Consider the following 17396-nt stretch of genomic DNA (forward strand, 5'->3'; position numbering starts at 1 on the left):
TGTCTAACATAAAGTGTAAATTTATATAGCAAGAGCTAGCTAACAATTAGAAATGTTTGCTTAAGTGCTTATCAAGAGCTAACTAATCGTACACAAGTATCAACTTTTATCTATAAAAGGTTTGTTCATTCACACAACAAATTAGGTTTGTCATAGCTGAAGGCAAACAAACTAACTTGATGAGCCTGTCTCGTTGACTTAAAATTCAGTATTCAAGCAAGCACCTCATTATCTTGAAAGCAGTCAGTGCCACAGTATTTTTACTTCTCTTCATCCGATCCTGCGAACGGGGGTTGCACGATAATGTTGAAATGTTATACAAGATTCGGCACTTATTCGGCCATTTATCGGACCGGAGGGCTATTTTATCACAGTTTAAATCACCGGAGTTCAATTTTATCACAGTTTAAATCACCGGAGTGCAATTTTATCACAGTTTAAATCACCGGAGTTTAATTTTATCACAGTTTAAATCACCGGAGTGCACTTTTATCACAGTTTAAATCACCGGAGTTTAATTTTATCACAGTTTAAATCACCGGAGTTCAATTTTATCACAGTTTAAATCACCGGAGTGCAATTTTATCACAGTTTAAATCACCGGAGTGCAATTTTATCACAGTTTAAATCACCGGAGTTTAATTTTATCACAGTTTAAATCACCGGAGTGCACTTTTATCACAGTTTAAATCACAGGAGTGCAATTTTATCACAGTTTAAATCACCGGAGTGCAATTCAGTTTAAAGTAAAGATTACAATCTGGGGGAAAAAAACGAATAAAACGAAATCATTCTGTATTTTTTTTATGCATGAAACGATCTTTTTTTTAACAGCCACCAAATGAATGTTGCCCAAATAAGTATTGTACAAGCTGTTGAAAGTAACAAGGTTGGGAAATCTGAAAATGAAAATGTTTTTTAAAAAAACAATTTACAATTGTTATTTGCCCTTCTTATGCTCTTTTTAATTTTACCTAAATTCGATTTTTGTTTTGAATTAAGATGATTTATTTAGACAAGTTATGGTACTTAAATAAATCTTAATTGGCGATTGTTTTAGAAAATTTGTTTATGAGGAGACTAACGTTGAAATAACAATCGAAGAGATGATGGAGCGATATCAAATTGCAATGAATGACAAAGAAGGTAAGGAAAAACTGTTAGCAAAAGTACATGAAGAATTCAGAGTCTACAGACAAGGAACTTTCGAAGATCTTTGCTCAGCTTCATACGTGGCTAAATCGCTTGAAGAAATAACGTTTAACCGAAGTTCTCTTACAACTATGACATTTATTGAAAGATTGATCGAGTCAGAAGAGACAAGCAGTCTGCCAAACAAAAACACACGACTTGAACATTTGCATGACTTCAGAGAAATGGCTTTGGCGCTACATCTACAAACTGTTTTGCTTTAACTGTGAGCAAATACAAAGCCATAGTTTGGGATGTGATAATAAAATCATAGCTAAGAAAGGTGCTTTACCCTCTCGGTAGGCTGCGGTTTGGTAACAAAATTAAAGAAGCAAGTTCTCTTGCACCACATAGTATATATATTTTATGAGTTAACAGAAGTTAACAATTTATTTTACAATTTTTATTATAATGTATCAGAAGTTTATCCATATTAGGAGCAAAAGTTTTTCCTGAAAGATGCAATTTTAAATGTTGATTGAGACGCGTAAAATGAAACTTTCAGAGCTTTTTTCAAAATGAACACAATCATCAATAACCTTGATGTTGGTTCGTCTGTTTTTTCTTTTGAGAATTCGTACGTTGCATCTTTCCCAGCCTCATCTTTTATTTGAAATCTTTCTTAAAATTCTAACTGCTACACACTTTTTATAAAAATCGTACTTTTTGGTTTGAGCTTTACCGACCATTCTAAATTGGCAAGCGAGAGCGATATCTACGTGACGTCATCACGAGATTTCTGGATCAGAAATCGTTCAACAAAATATTTAAATGACTAGCTATTTTAAATCCCATGTATTTCTTAAAACCGATAAGAACACATTTCACAGAAATATTTACTTATCCTTTGTTACAACGACATATCAGACAGTTCGTAGAAACTCAGATAAAGCGTTAATAAAATGTATCAAAAGATTAAAATGTGTATTTTGCAAGGCTTATTCTTGCGACTAAATAAAAAAAATTGAAACTTATTTTCACGAGTGAAAATACTAGTGAAGAAAAACGGAAACTAATGTTTCACAAATCTGTCGTTCGTAATGTATGATAAGTGGTAGTGGAGTCAAGTACAAGTAATTTTAGTTTTGAAGTTACTTAGGACGCACGGCATCTGTTCAAATTGCACAGCTTTACTGAGATCTGCATTCCATTCCTAGAGACAAATTTTAAATAGCTTTCAAAGTCATTAAATTACCTTTTTTAATACAGTATGGTCAGGGCTTATCTTGTGATGACAACTTCAATTCCAGGGCGCGTTAACCCCGTTTTATATATCTGACAACTTAACAAAAAAAATTTGGTTTAATCTGTGAGCGTAAAGGCTGCTTTTCTCTTGTCTGGATCGGACCGGATCAGATCGAGGGAATCGAATAATAATCCGATCTAGATTCATGCAGCAGTCATACAGCTTTGGCTATACTTTTAAATTTACATCACGTGATTAAACATTTAACAACATTAGAGATAGGAAAGTGCCGATGTTGGTGCAGAGCATCCTTCATAATCTTAGGGCAACCCCTCGTTTAAATTTCACGCTATAGGCTCAAAGTACTTTCCGATCGTAGGATAGAGGGGAAGGGGGATAGAGAGGGAGGGTATATAGGAAGGGCGGCTCAAAATTGCCCCTTACCTCTTACCTCTTTGTTATCTTATGTAGCCTTATAGCGTCCTCGCGCATAGGTGCTTATTCCATCATTATGGATAATTCTTTTGTCATCATCTGCATTGAGAGCGAGTTTGTTTGTTTTTATGGTGTAAATATCATGCCTCATACTGTCAGGGTAACACAAAATCCATTCCAATTTCAGGAATGGATAATTGTCAACTAGCTATCGAAACGCATACCATATGCTAAAGGCTGTTGTCATAGCCATTACAAGAGCGATCTTCTCATCTTCATGTGCAGTAGTATCTTTGTGGTAAGGCTCGGTAATATGCTTATATGCTTATCGGTAATATGTTTATCAGTAATATGTTTATCAGGAATATGCTTATCAGGAATCTTTTTATCAGGAATCTTTTTATGTGATTCAGCTGTTTTTTCAGTCGCATTGACTTTTCGATTAATTCCAATCGTCAGATCTTCACCCGATATTAAAATTTTGTTGTTGTAACCTACCACCCCTGTTTTAATTTTGAGATTCATGTCACTAGGTAACATATAAATGCCTTGTCCAACTGAATAATCAACTTTGCTTGAAGCGTAATTTAATGTATCCTAATAACGTTTAATGTCATCTTGAATATCAACCCTACGGTTAACAATGTCTTCAAAGTTGTTCATAAAAACTCTTTGAGCTGTCAAAGCGCTTGAATTATTACCTAAGATAGAAGAACGGGCTGAGGCCTGCGAACTAAGAACAAGATAAGCATATGCTCTGACAGTGTCTGAAATTTTTACAAGACCTATTTTTGTAAAGCCATTAGATTTTTCAATGATCCATTGTGTCATGGAATCGTCTGTGAAATAACTTAGACCTGGTGTTGGATAGTTTTTACGTCTTTTTGATACTAGCTGAAAAAATATTGACCTCTGTATTTCATAGGATTAGAATCGACGTCATATTCACCACAGATTTTTAGAAATTCTTCGTTTGAATAAGGATTGTCATATTGATTAAAACTATCTTCAAAAGGCAGAGGTGTCTGCAAGCGCTTAATGATTCGTCTAATGTGATAATAGACATGAAAACGATATACTGATCTAATCATAGGGCGACCTTCTTTCAGGTGTTCAGAACTGACTCCACAGGCACTTGAAGCACACCAGGTGACAAAATTGAGTTGGGTTTGCCATAATTTAAATGGTTGTTTTTGCCATATTTTCATGCGTTGTTCGTTTTGAACCATTACGTAATTAGTAAAAATATTGGGAAGGCTTGCGGGAAAGGAACCATCCCCAAAGACAACGATCGTTTGTTTGTATAAATCTTTCCCATTCAATATCTGAAGGTCTTTTCCTCCATTTGGCTTATAAGCCGCATTGGGGTTATATTTAAAAATGTTCTCCATTCTTTTTACCTTAAATAATGCTACTCTCTAATATAAGAATGTATATCACAATAAATGACGTAAATGGTGAAAAGACAATCTATTTGTCTTACCCCATACAAAACTTGGATGGCTCAAAAGAAATTGCATTGCTTGAGATGTTTGCAGACAATGTAACCTATCAAATCACAGCTCCCCTAAAAGTGACTATGTCTGCCGGAGATGGAAAAGCTGAAAAGTTGCTACCACAAAGAAAATACACCAGCAGAGAATTGAAGGCATTTTTAGCAGGCATTGTAGAAATTACCTTATTAGACAAAGACCCTCGAATAATCAAGACCAATACATTAGCTGAAATAACCAAAATTAATTTGCATCTCTCTGAACTCGACAACACTCAAAATCTTGAGAATGGAAAGCTAAGTGATATTTTACTAACCTTTCCCTTCGCTAAATATGATGAAGACGTCACACATGTTGAGCCCAAAAATCCTTGCTACAAAAAACTTAAAAAGGGTGTATTTACCTCTCTCACGTTGAAAATCACAGATCAGCATGGCAATATGATAAAAAATGATGATGAAAAACAAGCAATGGGTATTGTCTTTCACATACGCTAACCGAGATAAAAATAAAATAAAAAGGTAATAACAAACTAAACATTAAAACATGGAATACTGAAAAAGGTTAAATCCTGAACGTTCACTTAGAACTGCTCATGGTGTAAAAGGCTCACGTAAAAAAGTAATTGTAACACACAATCCAAGTGAGATTGATCAAAATCAGTTATTGTTGGTTAGGTTTCCTAATTTGGGTAGTGATGACGTTATTATTCCCGGGACGTCGAAACAAAGTTTTAACATTGAACTTGAGTCAAAATCCAACACAAAAAGAACATTGGTCCCTAACATTGGAAGAGCGATTGTTAAAAAGTTGGCTGTTAAGTTTGAGGGTAGCGAGATTTTGAGCATTGATGACTTTGACCTTTTTGGGTGCTACAGAGATTTATGGCTAACCAAGTCTGAAAAAAGAAATGCAATAAGACAAGGTATCATCTTCGATGAGGGGTGTACAGAAAACTGTATGAAATTGAGGATGAACGCTTCAGATAAAGACACATCTGATGTCTCAGACAAAGCCATTGCTGATGCATACAAAAACAAGTTTATAATTCCTCTCGATTTTGAAATGTTAGATAGCACGATCCCGTATTATCAAGCTGGATTAGGTGATAGGCTATGCTACGAAATCACATTTAACGACTATAACCGAGTTATTTATTCTAACCCTCCAACATCTGCCGCAGGTCAAAAGGTAGCCCCAGACGCTAAATACAAAATAACTAACATATCTCTCGAATATGAGATTGTGACACAATCTACTTTGGCCAGATTCATTGCATCTGAATACCAAAACATGGCTTTACTATACAATAGAATTTTGAGATACAGACAAATTAGAGTAAACAAGTCGGACACTACTTGGAATTGGTCATTCAATACCCCTTGTAAATCTTTGAAGGGTATATTGGTTTTGTTTGAAGACGAACAAGCCTACAAACGAGATACCGGTAAATTCTACAATCCGAAAATTAAAAAGGTATCTGTCATCGTTGAGGGTAAGCCTAACCAACTTTTTGCTCAAGGGATTCAGCCGTTTGAACATTACAATGAAATTTGCAAGTGGTTTGCTGAAGGAAAACCAAAGGATGACAATGCCAACGAAATCCAAAAACATTTGCAATTACACGATGTAAAAGTCTCTGATAACCTGACAGACAAATATGCCCTGTGGTTAGATTTCAGAACCATAGATGAAAATGCTTTGCATGGGACCAGTCGACGGATTGAAAATGCAAGTGAAGGCATCACTTTACAAATTGAAAAGACTGCTGAGGCTGCAGGAAATTTAAACGCTTATATATATCTAATCATGGACGCCCAGTTAAACATTCAAAACGGTGAATTTATGTCTGTCTTGTAATAATAAAATGGCGAAACAAAGTAACACACTTTACATGAAAGAGCCTCACACAGCATTATTCATTGGTCCCACAGGCTGTGGAAAATCTAAACGTGTTGTAAAATTATTAGAAAATGAATACTTTGATCACTTTGATTTCATCGTGATTATATGTCCAACATTAAGATGGAATAAAACATACAGAGAACAAAAATGGTTTTGGACTGACAGCTATGTGACTTTAATTGAGCCGGAAGGATCTTTGTATGAATGGATTAAGAAAATGAACTTTTTCTGTACCGGATATAAAACCTTATTTCTGATTGATGACATCATCGCTGATGAAAAATTGGACAAAAAGAGACAGCCTTTGCTCGAGTTGGCAATTAGCGGTAGACATCGAAATCATTCGGTATGGTTACTTACACAGTCATACACAGCTATACCTAAAAATATACGACGGCAAGCTAAAATGTTATATGTGTGGTATCCAAAAGACAGACAAGATCTCGCAACTATTCATGAGGAGAATGTTGTCATTGAATCACGTTCAGAGATCCAAACGGTTAAGGAAAGATGAATAAAAGATGGTAAGCACACACATTTAGTCATGAGAATGAAACACCCAAGAACGTATGTGATTTGCTGAGTGGGTTGACGTTCTTTGTTACAAGACTCTTGTAACAACACTATAAGAATACTACGGGCTCTTACAAGACTGCTGTAAGACTCCTATATAGCAAATTTCAACAAGCTCATAAGAAGATAGCAAGCTCTTGTATAGCAAATTTCAACAAGCTCATAAGAAGATAGCAAGCTCCTATACAGCAAATTTCAACAAGCTCATAAGAAGATAGCAAGCTCTTGTCCAGCAAATCTCAACAAGCTCATAAGAAGATAGCAAGCTCTTGTCCAGCAAATTACAGCAAATTACGGCACAGATACAAGAAGATATATGAAAATTACAACAGATATAACAAAATGATAGAATATGTCAACTTCATGCTATTAAGCATCCTGCTGAGCTTTTGCTATTTTTGTATTAAAAAATATCTCTCCCTAATAAAAATGGCGGAAACAGCAATCGATAATTTAATTGGACATGATATTCCAGGTCAATTTCCACCACCACCTGAGGATGATAAAAAGCAAAAATTGCTCAAGTGTGTCTTAACCGGAAATAGCAAGCTTTTCCTAGGGAAAATGGACACGGAAGAACAAATTCAAAAGCTCAAAGATGAAGAGGTAAAAAAAACTTTTTAGTATCTGTGAAGCTAAACTATCAGGTCAGATGGTGAAGTCCTTAGGGCAATCAATCATTCACATGTATTCTATGGGGCCTGTGCAGTCTTGGGAATAAACAATCAAGATGCATTGAGCAATGACCTGGAAAATGACCCCTTCCTAAACTCTTCCCTTCAAAGATTCACATGCGATTTGTATTATAAATTCGGCTCATTGTTAGCACCACTCAGTGTCGGTCTTATTACCGGGAGGTATTATATAAATGGAAGAAATTTAAACACAAATAATATAAATATAGCAGATAATAAAAATGTCAGAGGAACAGACCCCCATTCAAGTGACAACGAAGAACCCTAAAAAGGTTGAAGCGGGTAGGAGGTTGGCGGAATACAACCGTAAAAAGCGAGAAAAATTAAAACAAGTGTGCATAACACAGACACAGACACAGTCATCTCAAAAAGAAGGTAGAGATTCCACCACCAAACCAAATGAAAAGCCTATGAACTACGTTTTGGGTGGAGGAATAATAGCCCTCGGTTTGGTTGGTGGCTTTGCTTATTTTGTGTATAAAAAGAAAGACCAAAATACCAAGCCAAATAGTGCCCCTCCCCTTCCACAAAAATCTAAAATACCTGTGAAAATAAATAAACTTGAAATGGAATAAAAGGATAATCCTGCAATATATAATCTCACAATATATAATAACATGGACAAGAAAAGTATCGTCAACGATTTATATCACGCATCGGTCGTCTGCGTTTTTGCTATCGGCTATTCGATGCTTGGAAAAAAGGTGTAAAAAATGTCACCTCCCTCAATTCAGAAGTTTGACTTGAAGGATTCCGGAAAACTAGTTGCCATTGTTGCCGCTAGTGAAATAACAAGAGAATACTTAATTAAGCAAAAGATTTTACCTGAAAATATCAATATCTAAATATGGCTTCAATTGCAATGATGTTGGGAGGTGCTTTAGCTAACGCTTTAGCTTTCACAGGATCAAGCTATCTCCTTTCAAGTTTATCCAAAGACAGAATCGATAGGGAAAGAAAGCGACATGATTTAGCAGTTGAACAAAATTACAAACAAACAAATTACAAAAAGCCCAGGTTTTATGGCAACAAAAAAGACAAGAGAGAATAGACTTTATCAATAAGCAGCTCAGGCTCGAAAAGAAGGCCGGTTCAAAATTCACAGAATTAAACGATGCAATGCGCGAATATAGCAGAGTGTTTGGAGATAAACTTGAACCTTTACCAAGGGAACCTGTATTGGGCGACTTTTATACACCGAGTCAGGATCAACATGAAAGGGAATTGGCATGTATTACTTTGAGTATGATCGGAATTGGCGGAATTGTGTGGTATTTTGAAAGATAAACATGGGGAGCAAAAACATGTCTCATGTAACATATAAGCCGTAGGAGCATTAACGCTTTGTCATGAGATAGGTGTATATCAGACCTCCGATTCCAACTACCAAAGCCCACAGGTTTTGACTCAACCAACCTACCACTTCTTTCGCTCGATTGAGTATCCATGACACGATGGATCCTAATATGCCCGGTAGAGCCGCAGCGGCCTTACCTGCCAGCCTTCCCAGGAGAGACCCCAACGCCTCCAACTTGTTTTTTATCCATTCCTTTGCACAGTCCTTTTTATCATTACCTTTGTTAGGATTTTGTGATTGACTTGTTGACCCACCACCTCTAGGTAATAAAGCTTCCACAAGGACACCAATAGCCATACCAAACGCTGTTAATATGCTAACAACAGTGATACCTTATTCACGGAGTAGTGTTCGTATCTCTTCACTCAATGTAGTATCCTTGTCAAGGAGTTTAGTAATCGTCTCCTTGATGCTTGTTATTTGACTGTTAAGTTTACCTTTGAGAATATCGATAATCTCTTGTCGACCTTTCAACTCATTTTACAAACATTTCAACCTTTCTTTCGCTTCATTTTGATTGTTCCTCGGTCATATTTGGTGTGTTTTCCATCTCTTCCAACTTGTTTTTTTCTCTGTCATTATGCTGTTCGAGCTGAACCTTTTTTGCAACTTCATCCCGAAGACTTCCTCGTATGTTTCTCAATGATCTACTCAATCCTAACAATTCACGCATAGGATATTCAAATAGATCATCAGTCTGAGTTGATTCATGATCTACAGATTTTTGTTTGACCAATGAAAATAAATCTTCCGTACCGTTTACCACATCCCCAGATATAGCTTCTAATTCTACATCACTTGCTGTTGTTATTTTAGATGATGAGGGTAGTTCTTCTTGTATTTTGTTTAGCCTAGCCGCCTGTCGTGCAGACAACTTATTTTTAGGTATATCAAACCCTAAATTACGCAGCCTTATTTTGCCTAATATTTCTGCTATAGTATCAGTAGCCCTTAGTCTTCCATTGTTTGTCAATGGTTTGCTACTGTCTTTGTAGTATAGTTCACCATCTCTAATTTCAAACAGGTCAGTATATAACACCTCGGGTTTTGGCTGGAATCTTTCAGATAATTTATCATACAGCCCTTCAACTATTTCCTGCAAAACTCTAGTATTCTGACTGAGACCTCCGAATGATGTTTCCTTTTCGCCTGATGTATGTATTTGTACACCCGTACGGTCTCCAGTGGGTATGAGAGGAAGCGTTTCATCGGTACCTTCATCAGGTTTTCCATGTTCACCAAAAGGGTTAATGTCAATGTCTGCCATTTTATTTATTTATTTAGAGGGTAGTTTTTTTTAGATAATTTAACTCTAAAATAAAAATGAGTTTTAAAATTTATCCAAAGTTACCCACTGCTCCCGAGTATTCGAGTGAGCAAGACAAGTTTAACACAAGTATTGTAAATTCTCAACTTTAAGAGTTGATAAAATTAAAAAACAAATTCAATACCAAATATGAGAAATACAACAAGGCACTACACCGATTAATGCTTTTAAATGTCAGCTCAAGCGCTTTAACCATTAGCTCTGGTATTGGTTCAATAGCAACAGGCGCTACTCTTATTGGAATTCCCATTTCTGTTGGATTAGGTGGCGTGGCCCTAGCCGGCTCTATTTCCGCTAGCATTATCATAGCGTTGATTAAAAAATACCAAAAGAAACTCGACAAAGCCATGAAATTATATGATGTTGTAACGTCTGCGATTGCTGTGTTTGAAACCACCATCGCAAAAGCATTGAATGATGGAAAGATTACCCACAAAGAATTTCAAGCTCTAGGTGGTATATACTACGAAACTTTAGAAAAGATGACCACAACAGATAGAAAGATGGAGAGTGAAACACGCAGTCAGTTTAAGAAAAGTTTAATGGTGGAAATTCAAAATCTAAAAAAGACGTTAAATCCAGAACAAAGTTCGTAATGTGTGCTTGTGTACCATTCATATATTTTATGTGCTATTTGAAAAATTTATAATTGAAAGTGGTATAAAGAGATATAATCGCATATATATAACCGAAACAAACAATGGAATTTCCAACAGCTGAAACATTTGACAAAACATGGAATAAAATGGAGAGAGCTACCTGAAAACGTGATTTACCTTGTTAAATCTGTGAGTGTGATAGACACACCTGCGTCTAAAGCTGGTTATGGAACAGCTATATATGCAGAGTTCCAAGACATAAAAGGAAATATATATAAGACTTGGTTACCCTCAAAACTTTGCATTGAATTAAAAGATTATAGTTGGGACTCTAGGGAAGCCTTTGTCTGATCAAAAGGTATCGAGAATTCTCAAAAGAATCATGAAAGCCAGTTTTTTAATTATGACATTATGTGGCGCTAAACCCTGCAAGACAAAATCACAATCATCTTTACTAGAAACAAGTAAAGACACTTTTTATGAATCGCCACTTTTTCACCAACCTTGCACATAATTAGGAGGTAATTCTGTATCTTCAGGTATTAACATCAATTCTTCTTTTACAAAAGCTCGTCTAGGTCCATCTTGAACATAGTACACTACACGGTTACCAGGTTGCGCTATTACCTTATGCAATCTATATGTGTTTTTTGACCATATTCTATCGGTTGCTTGTCTTCGCTCATCATCATGTTCTTCACCTGGTTGTAATAAATAACTATAAAAGCCATCTTGAGGTAATTTTATTTCAGGCGGATAATTCTCTCGTTTAGCAAGAGGCACCTCTTTCATTTTAATAGCATCTTTTGGTTTCATACCTATCATCTGCGTCTTTGTATCGTTTAACCTATCAATCAGTTTATATAAATGCTTAACCCATGTAGATGATACCTTTTCTGAATCATTTAGTTCTTGAGCATCTTGTATTTTGAATAAATTTTCAGCAAGTATCTTGTCCAACGCCTTAACAAAAGCTGTGTGGGTATGCTTATATTTCGTAGTCGCTCTTTTAATTTCAACCTTATGCTTCTCCAACAATTTTGATACATCTGCTTTGAATTCTGAACCATTATCACATTGGAAAGTTTTCGGATAAGTTAATGGTCCAGCCTCGTAGATATCCTCAATCATAGCAGCAACCTCTTTGGCTTTCTTAGTCTTCAAAGGTCGGGCTACTTTGTATCTGGAAGCAGCATCGATTCCAGACAAAATGTACTTATATTTATTACCATACAATATGTCACCAGGCATGTACAATAAATCGAATTGATGTAAATCATTAGGAGTAGTCACATTATAATGAGGTCTTTCAGCATGTTTTGGAGCAGGTAAATGTACTTGCCAAAATGCTTGTTTTGATAGCCACTTAATCTCTTTTGCCTTGAAGCCGAATCCTCTTAAATTCTGAACAGCCTTTTGTCCTTTTCATAAATTTTGAGGTTGATAGTAAATCTCTTGAAGTTTAGAGTTTGACATTTTTTTATTTATGCACACCTTTATTTAGCTCATTTTTGTTATGATGTAGCACGACAAAAATGCCTTAAACGTATTTTATTGATTATATATAAGGAATAAAGATGGCTAATAAACCCGAATTACACCGCGATACTCTCGTATCAGACTTTAAATCACTGAAAGTTAAGGCGCTACGAAAATTATGTGCGTCACGAAAAATATAATATATTTCCCTAATGACTAAAGCTAAATTGATTGATGTGCTTGAAAAGATTGATAAGGATCCATCTTATATTGTTGATCCTGATACTCAACAAGCTTGGATTAAATACATCTCAACCTGGATTCAAAACAACAGAGAGAGATATCTCAGCCGTCAAAAACGTTACAATGAGAAGAGGGCTTCCAAAAAGATGAAATGAAATTGACCTCGCTTGTTTGTTACTTAATGCGAGTAACAAAACCCGATGGTGGAAAAAGTGAAAAAGATCTTAAAGAGTTATAATCGTAATAATATATCACAAACATATCACCACTATGGCTTCTCAAAAAACTGTTGTTGAATTAACGCGAAATACCGTTACCGAAAAAGCCGAGAACGCGGCCTACATGGCTACTCAAAACTCAGAAGGGCTGAGTTGATCGAATTATTATCACCCACCAGACCTGTGCCAGCGCCTAGACCTACTAGACCTGTGCCAGCGCCTAGACCGATGAGGAATGGCCAACCTGTCACAATTATTCCTAGCCAAGAAGACATGGATTTGTTTGAGCAGCAAGAAATGACAAAAAATAGACCTCAGGTAAAAAGTAAGTTGAATGAATGGAGAGAATGGTTAGTAAATCATGTACCCAAGGCCAATAAGGAGAAAAAGCTTTCAGAACCATGAAGGATAAGGTTCTCGGTTTATATAAAAAGGATAGGGGAGAGAAAGAGGAGGAAAAAGAAAAAGAGGAAAAAGAATTTACTCCTATTGAAACGGCGTTTAATGGTTCTTACAAAAGGTTCAAGATAAACTCAGATGGAAAAAAGGATGTTGATTTGTTTCTCAAAAAGGTTCGACCCATCCTAATTGATCTGATTGAGAGGGAACTCAAAAACAAAAAATCAATAAAAATTCAAGCAACTGTGTGGATCAAATGGAGAAAGGAGGATTTATCCAATCCTGAAGCGACAATCTATGTTGATAAGGCGTTCAATAGCTATATGGAAACAATTCACAATGAAAACGATATATCTAATGTTGCTAATAATATGTTCAAAAAGATAATCGAGCAGATTGAAAACCCTGCGTTACCCCAATCCGGCTTTGTTATCGATAAAATTTTAAATATTGATGTAGACTTTCACAAGCTAAAATTAGCGAGAGGCAGCTCTTACTTGCCGCTACCTAAGAATTTCAGCGGTAAGAAATCGATAATCAACCCTAAAAATGAAGAAGATGATGAGTGTTTCAGGTGGGCGATTATCGCTGCACTTAACCACAAGCAAATAAAATATAATCCTGAACGAATCTCAAACCTTAAGAGACATGATAAGTATAACTGGGATGGTCTATCTTTCCCAATGGCGCTAAATAAAATAGATTTGTTTAAAAGAAAAAACCCTGATATCGCTGTGCATGTTTTGACAAAAGACGGGGTAGAAGGTGTCTATATGTGCCGTAAGTCGAAGCATCTTGATCGCAAAGAAACGGTTGTTTTGTTTTTACTGTGTGAGAAGGAAAAGAGGCATTATATAGCCGTAAAGAACTTGAGCGGTGTATTAGGTAAGGTCAACTCGAAACATGCACATAAAGAGCATTATTGCTTAAATAGTCTCTATGGTTTTAATAGTGAGGAAAGCCGAGATGAACACTTTGAATATTGCAAGAATAACGATGCCACTAAGATTCAACTCCCTAAAGAGGGTAGCACTGTTAATTTTAATAAGGGTCAGTATCAGCTCAAAGCCCCATTTATCATGTATGCTGATTTCGAAGCTTTCACAAAAGAGTTGTCTGAAGAAGAGACAAAATGCGGATCATCCACTGAGAAAGTTAGGAAACAAGTTCCCACGGGTTTCTGTTGTTATAGCAAATATGCTCATGGTAAAGTTTCAGACCCTCTGACGCTTTACCGCGGTGAAGTCTGTGTTTTACGCTTTGTGAATCATACAGTTTCTGAGGCGAAAAGGTTGTATAACATGTTTCCCAAGAAAGCAATGACTCCTCTGACAAAAGAAGAACGTGATAGCCATGAAAATGCCACTAAATGCCACATTTGCATGAAAGAATTTGATGACAAAAATAACATCAAAGTTAGAGATCACTGTCATTTTACGGTAAGTTTGGCGGAGCTGCCCATCGGGAATGTAATATCTGTTATAAAGTACCTAAATACATCCCAATCGTCTTCCATAATCTTAGCGGATATGATGCACATCTATTTATCAAAGAATTAGCCAAGCAGTATGGAAAAAAAAATATGAGCGTCATCGCTGAAAATAAAGAGAAATATATCTCTTTCTCATTGGATGTTAAGGTGGGTGAATACATTGACAAAAATGGAGATACTAAAGTCAAAAAGATACAGCTGAGATTCATCGATTCGGTTCGTTTCATGGCTAGTAGCCTGGATAAGTTGGTAAACAATCTATCTGATTATCAGTGTAAAAATCTTCGAAAATTCTTCAATGATGATGAGCAATTTAAAATAATGAGAAGAAAAGGAGTTTATCCATATGAATATGTTGATTCATTCGATAGGTTTGATGAAACTAAACTTCCGGCGAAAGATGATATTTATAGCAAGTTGAACATGAGTGGTATCAGTGATGTTGACTATGAGCATGCTCAAAAGGTATGGAAAGACATGAAAGTTGAAAATATGGGTGTTTATCATGATATCTACCTCAAGACAGATGTTCTATTGCTTGCTGATGTTTTTGAGACTTTTAGGGAAACATACATAACAAACTATAAACTAGATCCTTCACATTTTTACACTGCTCCGGGATTAGCCTGGCAGGCGTGTTTGAAAAAGACCGAGATTAAGCTAGATTTGATGCATGATATGGATATGCTTCTGTTCGTAGAACGTGGTATTAGAGGTGGTCTCTGTCAGGCCGTTCATAGACACGCAAAAGCTAACAACAAGTATATGGGTGCTAGATATAAGGTAGATGAAGAGGACAGCTATCTCCAGTATCTTAATGCAAACAATCTGTAAAATTACTTACGTTATGTAAGTTTATTTTTAAAAGCAAATACAGCAGATTATATTTGTAACAAGTTTGTTAGATCATCGATTATTGTATTTGTTATAGATGTTATCAAATAATTGATTCAAATTAATTTTGTTTTCATTTATTTGAAGTAAATAATATACCTAGAAGATTTTTAGGTAAAATTATCTTTTGTGAAATGCTTTACTCTTTTTTTGCTTTTGATGATAGGAATTCACCCGTCGCAACAACTTGAAGACACAGCGGATATTATAATAAAACGCCGGGTTTACCCTATAGGGGGTGCGCTATTGTGAGAAACAGAATTAGATCTACAAGATTTGGTCTACAGTCTGCTTCTCATGTTCGTGCTCAGTTATGGGACAGTGTTCCAGTGGCAGTGAAAAGTTAGACATCTTTTAGCGTTTTCTCCAATAAGATATGGCAGTTCGATAGTCTACACTGCAAATGCTGTCTATGTGCTACCTATATACCATGTTTAGGTTATATAAATTAGAGTTATTTTTTTCTTTTATATTTTAATTATATTTTAATTAGTCGATCTTAATTAGTCTTAGTAGGCTAACCATCTTCCCTCCCAGAAATTATTATCTCATTTAATTGATGAATAATTTCGGGCAGGAAATGGTAGTTTAAATTTTATTTCATTTTATTTTATTATAATACCTTTGATACAACATTGTATATTTTATCGACTCTAAATAAAGGTATCAAATCAAATCAATCAAAATTTGTCCGGCATTTTGGCAGCAATAAATTTTTGCTTGCGTCAGCACATTTTCTGTGACGTCATCAAAAGCTGGAAATTTATCCAAAATGCCACTATCTGCTTAAAATTCATTTACTTTAGTTTTAGAGCGAATTTTTACTTTCTGTTTGAAGTTTCTGAAAGCTAAATAAAAGTTGTTAACATATTTTCTGGTTTTCACACAGATCGCATAAAAAAATGCCCGGAATTCCGTTTTTTTCCATTATCGGGTAAAATCTGAAAAAATCGGGAAATCAGATTAATCACGTGTCCGAAATATGCAAAATAATTGTTCTTGATGAAACATCATAGCAAAAACAATCGGTTAACTATCATTTTATTTTAAACCGTGTTGCACAGGCGAAAAAAACTTTCTCGCAGACACTGTTTAAATAAAAACAAAAGAACACAACATAAGAAACAGTCCATTGCTAACACAGGCCTGAGCTAGTTAGTCAAGATAAACAGTGTTGCACATCCGTACAAGCGTGATTCCCGAGAAAGTTTAAAAATTAATTGCCACTGTGGGCTGGAGAGCTTAGTACAGGTTAACCATGTTGCACATGAAGAAATTCTTAATTGTCTAACCCCTTTCTTGTTATCTTCTAAATTATTCGTAAGCCTGTCGCCAAGTTTTAACCAAACTGCGAATGTGCTGATGAGAGAAAAAGTCACGCACAAATATTTTTCTATCATTTAATCTTACAAAAATTACTTATATACATTAATACATTAAAAAAAATTTGAATTAAGTATATTTTATCTAAAAGTTGTTGTACTACATGGGTGGGCGTTTAGATTTCCTACTCCTAAACCTACTGCACATTTAAGCAGCAGTTAAAAAAGTAACTGTGTTGAAAATATTAGCAATCAAAGAGATGTCGAAGCTTTTAATGGGAGTTGTTTACAGCTGTAAACAACTCCCATTCATTCAACAACTCGCATTCACTAATACAAAGCAGACTAATATATCAAAAACTACGAGATGACATAAAGCTAAGAAAGCCTCAGAGTATTTCATCTCAGTTGTGTCATATTGCGTCAATCAATACTCGTCATCATGTTGGTTCACTATTCTTGTTCCACATAGCGAAATGCAAAAAAAATGTTAACCAATAAAATTATTTGAAAATTTGCAAACATTATTGTGTTGTGATAATTGGGAAGTTCTTTTACTTAACTACTCGAAATAGATAATATAGATTT

General features: G+C 35.5%; 1 protein-coding gene across 2 annotated transcripts in view; it reads left to right on the top strand.

Annotated features, from left to right (window-relative positions):
* The window catches only part of LOC130613962 (uncharacterized), a 31508-nt gene extending 15384 nt beyond the window's left edge, over nt 1–16124 (top strand). The window contains exon 4 of one of the 2 annotated variants that reach the window (XM_057435341.1): nt 15653–16124. In XM_057435341.1, the coding sequence (XP_057291324.1) occupies nt 15653–15677 (25 nt within the window). In that variant the 3' untranslated portion in view covers nt 15678–16124. Of the gene's footprint in view, nt 1–1060; nt 3605–15652 lie in introns of those variants that run through there. The other variant, XM_057435340.1, reaches the window with a different exon arrangement.
* Nucleotides 16125–17396: the final 1272 nt, after the last annotated feature.

The sequence above is a fragment of the Hydractinia symbiolongicarpus genome, chromosome 11, assembly GCF_029227915.1.
Source record: "Hydractinia symbiolongicarpus strain clone_291-10 chromosome 11, HSymV2.1, whole genome shotgun sequence".
Classification (NCBI taxonomy): Eukaryota; Metazoa; Cnidaria; class Hydrozoa; order Anthoathecata; family Hydractiniidae; genus Hydractinia; species Hydractinia symbiolongicarpus.